The following is a 12,116-nucleotide window of genomic DNA, read 5'->3' as shown; positions in this document are numbered from 1 at the left end:
TTTGATGAGAGCACTTAAGAGTTGATCCATCTGTCAGTCCATCCATCCGAATGTTTGTCTTGCATATCTCATAATGTACCAGAGGCATCAAAACTCACAGGATTGTCATTCAGCATGTGATTGTGAAGTTGTGCACATGATGTTTTAATTTAGATCTCACACAGCCAGACTTATTCAAAAATATTCATAAAAGGCATAAAAGTTTGTGTTTATTGTATCTCAAAAAGTATTTGTTCTAGGATTATGAAACATTACAGGAATATCATTTAGCATGTGAAGTTGTGCACCTGGGGTTTTATTTGGGGTTCCTGTCCATTGTATTTTCAAAAACCATTTGACTTAAGAGTCATAAAATGTAAGATATACAGCATATATGAAGTTATGCACATAGTGTTCTGTTAAGGATTTTACTCAGTCAGACCAGAGTTATTGTCCTTGACTTAGTGAAAAATACACAAAAAGTGCTTAAAAGATTGTATTGCATATGTCTTAAATAAATAGATGACCTAGAGTCATGAAACCACTTACATTGATAGGAGTGGGGGCACCAATGTGTCCTATAAACACACATATTTACAGAATGCCAAAAGTAGGATTCGAAATGACACTGTAAAAATAATGGGAAAACCAAAGGTGATTTTGTAAATAGCAACTGACAGTGATCCGGACTGAAAAGAGACGTTGATCAAATATTAAGAAGGAAGGAGGATAAAATGAATGTTCAGGTATAAAATATTCAAATGTCCTTAATCTAGTAATACATTCTTGTATTAAATTAGTTATAAGAGAAATAAAATGATATAGTAAGATTTAGAAGAGCTTGTGTTTTGGGAGACAATCTTGAAGATAATATATTCAGCCTTACGCTCATTTTTCAGGATTGAAAAGAAGAAAGTTTCCTTGCAGTGACTGTGGTAAATCATACGGTACAAGATGGGCATTGAGAGTTCACTCATTGAGACATGGGGAGAAGAAGTTTAGTTGTGAAAAGTGTGGGAAAATGTTTTTCACGATAACTGAGTTGAGGCAGCATATCAATCATGTACACTTTGAAGGGGGTATGTATATTTTACATGTAGGTACTACAAACCACACATTAAGTATATAAGTACCCACCTCCCCCTAATTTCCACAATATTTGGCAAAAAGCCAGTCAGTGTCAGTATTGACTTAGCCCTTGGTCAGTACTGGTTAAAATCGGTCAATACTGATTGATTCAATACTATTATCATTTTTAGGTGGTCAATACTGATTTATGCACAGATTAGCGCAGGCTGTAATAGTAATTTAAAAATAATAAACCAAGTTAAATGATATGGAACTTCTGTTCATTTAAAAGTATAGTGGTCAATACTGGCCGATCTGATTTTGGTTCTTGACAATGTGTCCTGGTCCAGCTTCATTTTGGACAATACTAGTTTATTCAGTGCTTTTATCTTCTTACAGTAGCTTTTATTTCAAATTAATTAAAGTTTTTATTTCTATAAATTACACTCGTTGAAATGAACAATACTAGCCCATTCAAATTTTGGTCCTGTGTAATATACTACATTTATCAGTATATGGAGTGGTCTATAATTGAATACTATAATTGCTTAATTTACTTTTTTTTCTAATTACCATGTTCAAGTATTGAGAATGATACATTGGGATAAATGATCATGACAGTTTCATAATGCCAGCTAATTAGTGAATAGATAAATTGACTAATTGACTAGTTATTGACCAATCAACCAATATTGACCACTTCAGGGAGTATTGACCGGGGCGGTTTTAACATATGACATGTAGCGCCAGGTCCCAGGACACTAGGTTCATGGCCAGAGTCATCTTTATAGGTAAAAAGTCAGCTGAACTTTGTGTCTGCTCCATGACTTCTAATCTGCTGGGAACATTTTCATAAGACTAGCATTTGCTGTTTACTTCATAAACACTACATGCAGAGCGCAAAACCAGATCACTAGGTCAAGGTCACAATCTGAGGTCAAATAGCTTTACATCATTTCCGCATCATATATATTAAACTGCTATTAAAGCTAGCATCGATTGTTTTCCCCATCAAGAAAAAATACAGACTGCACATACAAGGTCACTAGGTCCAAATTAAGGTCATTTATAAGTCAAAGGTCAGATAGATTTGCCTTGGGTTAACTCCATATATTATATATTGCACATATATTTCATAAATCTTGCTTCATTTTTTTACCTCATCAAAATTAATTGCATAGCACATGATCAGGGTCACTAAGTCTAAGGTCAGTTTCACACTTTAAATAGTTAAAATTCATGTCCAGTCCAATATTCTAAACCATTGGAATGCTCTCATAAAATTAGCATCAGTTTTTAACCTCATCCAGAGGATGTGCAAAATGCACAACCCAGGTCACTAGGTCCAAGGTCAAGGTCACACCTAGAGGCCGTAGAACAAATAACTCAAGTTTCAGTCGGCTTCATTTTTTCTAAACTACTGGAAGCATTTTCATGAAACTAGCATCGCTTATTAACCTTATCAAAATGACATGCAGGGTGCATAACCCTGGCCACTAGGTCCAAGGTGCAGGATGCATAACCCTCATCCCTGGCCACTAGGTCCAAGGTCACAGTTTACTTTTTGACTACACTTTTGAAGACATAAATTGAATGTATCATCAGACTGTAACGAAAAGCTGGCAAAGAAGAAATGCAAGTTACTGAGTCAGGGTAGTTACCAAAACAGATCTATTGACAATACTAGGAGGACAAAAGGAACCATGTACATATATTACATAATGACATCTTATGTTTTGGGTGGTCTTGAAATATCTGCAGAATAGTTTATCTTATATCACCTGTTTTCAAAAATTGCATTTTGATATTTACAGAAAGAAGGCCTGGAATAAAGTTTGCCTGTGAATTTTGTGACCAAAGATATGCCAGGAAAGAAAATTTGATGAACCACATCAAAATAAAGCATGGTAAGAGTTCTAGTGTAGTAGTGCTATCCTAATACAATAGAAGAGAAAATAAAGACATTTCCCCATTACCTAATTAAATACCATTTTACGCATGTTTAAGACTTTACTTAAGTTTTGTAATCTACTGTAATAGCAGTTGTTTTTTATATGCCTAGAGCTGTTAGAGTGTACAATTGTTGTATATTTCAAATTTATACAATAACAACTGGAGGAAAATCCCTTTTGTTTCAAAGGTCAAGGTCATAGGGATCAAAGTGAGTTGCCTAATTTCTGGACTTTGGATCAGAAAGTGTAGTTGCTAGTTAGCTCCAGAGGAAGTCCTCTAATGTTTTTGTGTTGATGTCTCAAAAGTCAAGGTCACAAGGACTCTGCTTTCTAGCTTCTCAAACTTTTTTTATCAAGGAAAGTGTAATAGCTGTATTTTTCAAAATTTACATAATGACTAGCTACTGGTAGAGGGAGTTATATACAGTGGCTAAAAGGTCAAGGCCAAAGGGACCCAAGTTGACTTTTTAGTTTGCAGACCTTAAGGTAGAGATTATAATAGCTGTACTTTTGAAGCTTTACACAAATACTTAACCTCAAGAGGAAGATGCTTATAGTCTTTTGGAACAGTTACCTGAAGGTCAAGGTCATAAGGACCCAAGTTACATTTTATACAGATTTATTTTACTTTTCAGAAAATGCAAAGAAGTCTTACATCTGCGACATCTGCAATAAAGCGTTCCATTTTAGACACATACTGAGTGTTCATAAGTTAAGACATGGTGAAAAGAAATTCCGTTGCTGTCAATGTTCCAAGATGTTCTTCACAAACACAGAATTAAAACAACATGAGAAGAATTCACATACAGGTGTGCAATCAGTTTATAATCATTCAGTCTTTCTAAGATGATTAAGACACCCAGGAAGTACAGGCATCCAGGATGGACAAAGAAATAATTGGATATTGCACAAAACTTTTGTTTTGAAGTTTCAGTCACCGTTGTCTAGTGTATGCTTGTGTATGAGAATATATGTCAACATTAGAAATATATTATGTTCCACCTGTAATAAATTGTTCACTCTTTTTTTACATCCTTTATATATGCTGTAGCTGTTTGTTTACTATTGAGCAAATAATTTAATAAAAAAGTTTATTTTGTTCACTTATCATTTTACTGTATAAAAAGAAATTCAGTTTTATGATATGTCATTAATTGATTATTTCCATTAGAGTTTTATGCAGAACTCTGTACTTTGTCCATTTCCTGTGACACCCCCATTTTCAGGTCTTAACAAAAAGCTGTTGTGTTGTTACATGTACTTGACATTCTAATTTTTCTCCTTTGCTCATGATTGATTATTAAACTGCTCTATTTCTTCAAAAGGTCCATGCATTCTCTTCTCTGGTGGTGTTTAATGGCAAGATTTTTTGAAAAAAAGGTATAAATAATATGGCCAATGTGTACAGTTTGTGTACACTCTGTTGCTACTGAAAGATCAGCTTACCATGTTTTGTTTTTTTTTTGGTGTTTTTTTTCAAAAGTACATTATATATATTTTCAGAGAAACCCCCTGCAGAAGAAAAGGAAAAAGATTCAAGTGTCAACTTTGAGAAAATGTTCAGTAAGGCTATGAGCTGTAAGGATTGCGGGAAGCTTTTCATTCGAGGAGATGCTCTCAAGTTACACATGCTTAGTCATACTGGGGAGAACCCACACACGTGTGTAGTTTGTGGTCAGGGATATCGCAAGAAAAGGTCCTATATTATACATCTGAAGAATAAGCATCCAGAAGAATATGCTGAAATGGATGAAATATAACTATATTGGAAGAAACGTCCAGACCACATGGAAGAAATATCCAGATCATTGAGCTGAAGTAGATAATATATGACCATGTTTGAAGAAACATTCATATTGTCACTAAATGGGTGAATATAAACAAACAGAAACTAATCAATATTACGTTGAAACTGCTTTCTTGTTTATTGGATGTTCAAGAAAAGGTCTTATAATATAACCATGACCTTTGCTATATTTGACTATTACATGTATCTGATAGTGCAATTAAGAACATGATAAACATCAGATTTTGCTAACATGAACAAAATCTGATATAATCAAATTTTAATAGAGGGCAATATGTAGGTTATGCACATACATGACTTATGCTTGTTGGTCTTAGGTCTAGGTCACTATTGAAGGTCAAGTAAAAAATGTTTCTGCTCCCTAACTTTTATATGCATCGATGGATTCTCTTAGTGCTATACACAGACGTTCCCATGTCAACACATGATCTATGCTCGTCGGTTAAATGTCAAAGTAATTGTTTATTGTCAAGTAAAAATTTGTTTCCAACCCGTAACTTTTATTATGCATTGAAGGATTTTCTAACCACTGCAAGCAAATATTTCTTGTGACCAGACAATATGACGCATACATGACCCATGCTTGGTGATCAAAGGTCAAGATCACTTTTGAAATCAAAGTAAAAATAGTTTTTGTTCCTTAGCTTCTAAATGCCGTAAAGCATTTTTATATACATATACACTCACACACAAGTTCCCAATAACCAGATAATGTGTTGCATGCATGAGCCATGCCTGTGAATCAGAGGTCAAGGCTACAATTGAAGGTCAAGTATAAAGCTTCCTGCTCTGTAACTTTTAATTGCATTCAAGGATTTTTTATTACTGCACAGAAATGTTCCTTTGGCGCTACTTTACTCAGTGGTGGACTTTTAAAGCCATGCACTTTAAGTGCAAGTTTGGTAGGTCCATCCACAAATGCTCCAGTTTCCCTGCATACCATTCCAGCGTTGCCAACAGCCACAAGGAACAAACACTAACAAAGTTTTCAACCGGTAGGGGACTTCTGTATTGCCACAGCAATACTTGGTCACTTGTTTACTTGGTTTCAGTTGGTAGAGCGACATTTTTTAAAATTCTTTTTTACTTTTAAACCTTCTTTTAATAGGTTTGTAGCAATATTTTTCACGAACAAATAATGACATTGAACAGTTCTGTAGAGCCAAGGGATGAAAATTCATTTATGGCTTATTTCAAGTCCGATTCTTTGAAAATCTACATGATAAAGTTTAGATTATTTCTCTACTAAATGTTGCATATACCGTATAGCGGGTTATTTCTGCGGTCAAAATATTCTGCGTTTTGGTCCCAAAGAATGTGAAACAAATTTCTGCGTGTTTAATTTCCGCGTTTTCACTTAAACGGAAGAGAAATTTCTGCGTTTCTGCCAAGGAGGAGGTAATTCCTCGCATGGTCGGACGTTTTAGAATGATAGCGTATGAAATCAATAAACTAAATTACTGGTAACTTTGCATTTAATGAATACATTGTAGGATATAATAATTGTGAAATGAGAAAATGTAAATCCATCAACAATAAATTATTGCATAACAACTGCAAACTACGGTATAAATATAACGGTTACACTTATATAAAGGTTACTAAAGTATACCTAGTTCGGAAGATTGCCACAAGGGATTAATATAAACAACACAAGTGAAATTCACTCAGTTTATTTCATTCACAAAAGAAAAACGTTTTCTGAGGGATTAACAGTTAGGACTTTGTTTGACCATCAGTCCTAATTATGATGATTATACCATTATCGGTAATTGTTAGATGGTAACGGTAATTTTCAATAATTAGTCCAGGTCATTGTGAACTTCGGATTACCTTGGGTAACATAGCGTGAAACAACGTTGGTGAAAAAAAATGCAGATTTTTTTTTTGCGTTTTAAATTTTTGCTGGATGAATATTCTGCTGGAAATATTTTTGCGATTCTACCGAGAGACCGCAGAAACGCAGAAATATTACCCCCGCAGAAATAACCCGCTATACGGTAGTCTATATTAATATTTGTTATATAATTTTTATTAGACAGTTTCGAAAACATCTGTTTGTAATTGTTTTGACATTAATTTCATTTTGATGAATAACAAGGTAGTTTCATAATAAGGTATCTATTAAAGTCTATTTTTGGCTCACATGAACATTGTTGAGTGTGAACTGTTAGTATAGGTGGATGGCCGGCATCTGTCATCGTGCATCAACATTTTTACTTGAACATCTTCTCTAAATCTACTGGTCAGAATTACACCAAACTTTGTCCTTGCATTGACCTTTATCAATATATTTGAAATGTTTTCAGCTTGACCTCTTTTAGGAATTGCCAGAGCTAAAAGTAGAAAAAACCTGTTAACAACTTCTTCTTATGAATTGCTTGATGGGTCTATATCAAACTTGTGTAAAATTATGATAAGGTCCTCTTCATTTTTAAAGTGCTAGAGCCGAAGAGTAGAAACACTTTAAACAACTTCTTCTCATGGACCGGGCCTCCGTGGCCGAGTGGTTAGAGTCGTTGACTTCAAACCATTTGCCCCTCATCGATGTGGGTTCGAAACCTCATTTGGGGCGTAGAATTCTTCACGTGAGGAAGCCATCCAGCTGGCTTACGGAAGGTCGGTGGTTCTACCCAGGTGCCCGCTCGTGATGAAATAGTGCACGGAGGGGCACCTGGGGTCTTCCTCCACCATTAAAGCTGGAAAATCGCCATATGACCTAAAATTGTGCCGGTGCGATGTTAAACCCACCAAAATAAATAAATATTCTCATGGACCTTTGGATGTATCTTCATCAAACTTGGTGTATCTTCATCAAACTTGGTCAGTAGCATTGTTATAAAGTCACTGCCAAATTAGAAGCTACTATGATAAGAAATGGATTTTTTTTTTTTAGAGAATTGCCTGATGAACATTCACCATGCTCAGAAACAAGTTCTAAAGGTCTTGACCCTCCTAAGTTGAGCAACTTAGGTGCATTTGGGCCTCTTGTTTTTATAAATGATTAATTATGTCTCCCACCACAGTGGTGTGGGAGACATATTGATTTACTCCTGTCTCTGTGTGTGTGTGTGTCTGTCTGTCGCAAATCTTGTCCGTACTCTAAGTCGAACATTTCTCGTTCTATCTTCACCAAGCTTGAACAAAATGTGTTTGCCAATAAGTCCTCGGCCAAGTTAAAAAAAACTAACTAGATCAGTCCAGGAACTTTGGAATTATGGCCCTTGAAACTTGTTTTTTATAATCAAAGCACTGAAAGTCTGAAAAGGCAGTTGAGGTCTTGGTGCATGGTTTACTCATATGCTAATATTCAGATGATTAGGCAGTTGTGGGAGACATGGGCTTTTCTCAAAAGCAGCTCTAGTATTAAAAAAGAAATTGTCATATTATATATAAATTGTCCATTGTCTTAGTTTAGTGGTTTTTGGAACTAAAGTTAGGGGTCTGGATGATGGCTATGTCTAGAATTTGACATGGGGAAAATTACTCATATATTGACAATATATGCATCCATATATATGCTTTTTACTACATTGATAGTTTGTAAGGATTCTAAATATTGCTTGTTATGGATGGAATTCCTTGATCAGATTTGTAAGGGTAACCGTGGTCTGTAGGTAATATACTTGACAGTCAATCCACTGATGTGGGGTTCAGGTCCTGGTCCAGGCACAAGATTCAAATTTTCTTCTTAAGTTTCAAAATGGCCGATTTTTGTAGAGATGCCAAAGTATAGTTTTAGAATTTTTTTTCATTTAAAGAGTATATTTTGCAATGTAAATGATAGATTAGGATAGTTTTCTTTTTTGTGAAAAATTATTTAAATGTTATAAAGTTTGATAGTCTTTTCTAGTAGGATTATAATTTTGACTGATACAAATGTTACAATGTTTGAACATCTTTCACAATAGGAATATAGTTCGACTGATACTTTGGCATTGATTTATGGTGGAAGTTGAATAGTGCTTTGGATATGAAATTCCTTTTTGTCTATGTGGCTGACAGTTAACTGTTTAGATATATAAAAAAAACATGTTTGATAAAAGTAAAGGGATCAATTAAATAAAATATTTTAACTCTTGAGGCATGTTTGTATTACTGTACTTTATAGTGTATTTGTTAATGTACATTAAGTTTGTAAATATATTTTTGTATGTATTTGAATTTTTGTAAGAGTATCATCTGATTTATTCAACTTTTTCATACCGTAGGTTTTCACCTTATTTCTTTTAAGCTTGCTGTGATGAAAGCCACCAAAGCTATTGCATTTATCTAAGGTGTCAACATCTGCTTCGTGTGTAGACTCGTTGTCAACAACTCATAGCAAGCTTATATCTTGGTTATAACCCATCACAACTGAATTACTTACCACCAATATGATGTAAGTTCCATAACTCTTGCTTTCATTTGAAGAAGTTATGCCTCTTTTAGTACTTCACCATTTGTGACTGTCAGCAATTTTGATGAACCACTAGATGGATCTTAACCAAGCTTTTATCTTTGGCACACTTGGTTTGACCTCTCTCAAGTTTACTCAGATGTTTACAAATAGTGGCCGTCAAAGCAAAAAAAAAAATAATAGAAAAACCTTTTAAAAAAAACAACACTTTAATGGATGTTCAACAAACTTGGTTGGTCAAAAGCAGTGTCAGAATTAAGGCCTCTTGTTTTGTTAACTGTGTCCCCAATGGTGACTTTCCAACTTTCATGGTGGAGGATGACCCCAGGTGCCCCTCCAAGCATTATTTCAAGCATGGGTGGGCACCTGGGTAGAACCACCGACCTTCCAGTTGAATGGCTTCTTTACATGAAAACATTCCACACATGAACCAAGATTTCAAACTCACAGCACATGATTCAAAGTCACCAGCCTTAACCACTTGGCCACAGTGGCCCCTTTCCATAACAGACAAAAAACTATGAAAATATTTAAAGCATTTATTTGTTCAAATATAATCTCACAAAATCATAAATCATAAAGATCATGTTTATATCATCTTGTATCAGTTAATGCAATAACATTGTCATAATGCATTGATAATAAACATGTAAAAAATAAACATTAAATGTGTAAGTCTCTCAACCCACTGCCAATGAAAATATTCATTTGCATTTACAGTCTGTCAATAGCGATTTTACAGGCCAGTAATTTAAAGGTCCAATACTAAGGAAAGTGAACATTTTAATTTCTTTTAAAAAGCACAGAAACTATTTCATTTTATTGGAAAATGAAAGTTGGTATGTAGAAATTCGTAATAAATCGCAGTATATGTACAATTATTTTTCTATGAAGTATGAAGAAAGTTAAAAAGACCTGGGGGGTCATTCTGTCGATTCATTGAAATTTCAACATAATACACATACATTTCTTTGAGTTCCAAAGACCTTCTGTAAAATTTAACCTGCCAATCTTCATTATTTAGTGTCTTGCAGAAGTCTATGCACTGGATATGAAAAAAATTGCCAACTCACTTTCCCTTAGTAATGGACCTTTAAGCAAATTCAATGCATTAAGCTTGAGTGTAAAAGCCTACCTTTGTAAAAAAAATACTCTTAAATTGATTAAAAGGACCTGATTTTAAAATGACTCGATATTTGAGCCACTAACACGATATCTAAGCCACTAACTTGTGCTACATGTAAAATATTTATGAAAGAAACTATGCCAAATCATTCTGCAGTAAAATGTTTGACCTTTATTAATGCTTGATTGAAATTTAACCAGCAATTAAAGAGTCGTGTTAAACAAGAGGTCCAGCAGGTTTGTTACAATTTACTTACAAGAGAATTATTTGAATAGTTAAACTACAATATGTAAAAGTAAGCTTGATACTCGTCTTGATCAAGTTTGTTGGAAATTCACTGAATTAACCTGGACACTCTTTTTGTGGTGATCTAATGGAAGATGGACATACATGACAAAATCATTGTCTCTCCCACCATATAGATAGCATACCAAATGTACATACTGTGAAATCATTTATATTTGTGGGTGACTAATTTTCATGGTTGAGTAAATATACAAAATCCAAGCTTATTGAACAAATACAATTTCAGTATATCAGATATTCAATATTGTAAAACCACAAAATCATTATATCCCAAAAAAAATAGCTGTTCTGGCCTACACCTGGAAGTTGAATGATTTCACAGTACAAAACATACTTGTAAATATTCATAATTTTTGTGTATATTTGAAGTTTTGTCAAGAGTATGTAGCTTTGTCAGTTGAAAGTAAAAGTTCATGTTCAGATTCATACTGTTCTTTTGTATTCTTGTCTGACTCGTCTTGATGATGCCGCAAACTACGCACAAAATAAAATGCACCAGATCTGTAAAATAGGAAACATGCTGTATGGAATAAAAGAGAAATGAATGTTTAAAATTCCAACTGAAGTGAAGGTATATTTGCCTTCTTAACCTCATTCCTGTTTTCTTGTTGTTTGGAATTTGAACATATCATGCATAGTTGCCATCATTTCTCTGTCATAGATACTATTACAAGTGGACATGTCCTTTCAGTTCCAAATTTTTTGCCATCTTGAACAGTTTCTTGTAGATATTAAGACAGTGTTTCTGATACACAGATTGCTCAAGTAACTTACCAGTTAAATATGTCAAGTAACTTACCAGTTAGTTATGTCACTGTCATAAACAGTTTCTGGTAGATATTAAGACAGTGTTTCTGATACACCGGTTGCTCAAGTAACTTACCAGTTAGTTATGTCACTGTCATAAACAGTTTCTGGTAGATATTAAGACAGTGTTTCTGATACACCGGTTGCTCAAGTAACTTACCAGTTAGTTATGTCACTGTCATAAACAGTTTCTGGTAGATATTAAGACAGTGTTTCTGATACACCGGTTGCTCAAGTAACTTACCAGTTAAATATGTCACTGTCATAAACAGTCTCTGGTAGATATTAAGACAGTGTTTCTGGTAACTTACATGAGATGCTACAGTAACTTACCTTCCAAATCTATTACCATCTTAAACAATTTTGGTAGATTCTAGTAGCCTCCATAGGTTGCTACAGTAAGTTATCTTCCAAGTTCCTCACCATCTTGAACAATATATGGAATATGTATATTCAGTGTTTAGGTTGCTAACGTAACTAACCTCCCAAATCTCTCGCCATCTTGAACAGTTTCTGGAAGATGTTTATTCAGTGTTTCTGGTAAGAGTAAAGATGTCAGCCCAGACAGGAGTGCCATTCCCCCGAATATCAACAACGGCAAAGCCTCTTTCAAAGTACCACCTAATGATTCACTCTGTAAAAAAAAAACTTTTTTCATTTACTTAGCTAACT

At 34.4% G+C, this 12,116-nt stretch overlaps 2 protein-coding genes across 5 annotated transcripts in view; one reads left to right on the top strand and one right to left on the bottom strand.

Annotated features, from left to right (window-relative positions):
* Positions 1-4,855, top strand: part of LOC123551473 (zinc finger protein 595-like) — a 51,614-nt gene extending 46,759 nt beyond the window's left edge. For all 3 annotated transcript variants that reach the window (XM_053540930.1, XM_045340438.2, XM_045340439.2), the window contains exons 5-8: positions 879-1,058; positions 2,862-2,954; positions 3,635-3,808; positions 4,503-4,855. In XM_053540930.1, the coding sequence (XP_053396905.1) occupies positions 879-1,058; positions 2,862-2,954; positions 3,635-3,808; positions 4,503-4,759 (704 nt within the window). In that variant the 3' untranslated portion in view covers positions 4,760-4,855. The remainder of the gene's footprint in view (positions 1-878; positions 1,059-2,861; positions 2,955-3,634; positions 3,809-4,502) is intronic.
* Positions 4,856-9,628: 4,773 nt separating this feature from the next.
* Positions 9,629-12,116, bottom strand: part of LOC123551472 (organic cation transporter protein-like) — a 65,305-nt gene continuing 62,817 nt past the window's right edge. For both annotated transcript variants that reach the window (XM_045340437.2, XM_053540928.1), the window contains exons 10-11: positions 11,927-12,078; positions 9,629-11,138 (exon numbers count right to left, since the gene is read on the bottom strand). In XM_045340437.2, coding sequence (XP_045196372.2) covers positions 11,012-11,138; positions 11,927-12,078 — 279 coding nt within the window. In that variant the 3' untranslated portion in view covers positions 9,629-11,011. The remainder of the gene's footprint in view (positions 11,139-11,926; positions 12,079-12,116) is intronic.

The sequence above is a fragment of the Mercenaria mercenaria genome, chromosome 4 (genome assembly GCF_021730395.1).
Source record: "Mercenaria mercenaria strain notata chromosome 4, MADL_Memer_1, whole genome shotgun sequence".
In the NCBI taxonomy this organism is placed as follows: Eukaryota; Metazoa; Mollusca; class Bivalvia; order Venerida; family Veneridae; genus Mercenaria; species Mercenaria mercenaria.
This window is presented reverse-complemented; position numbering and strand designations above follow the sequence as displayed.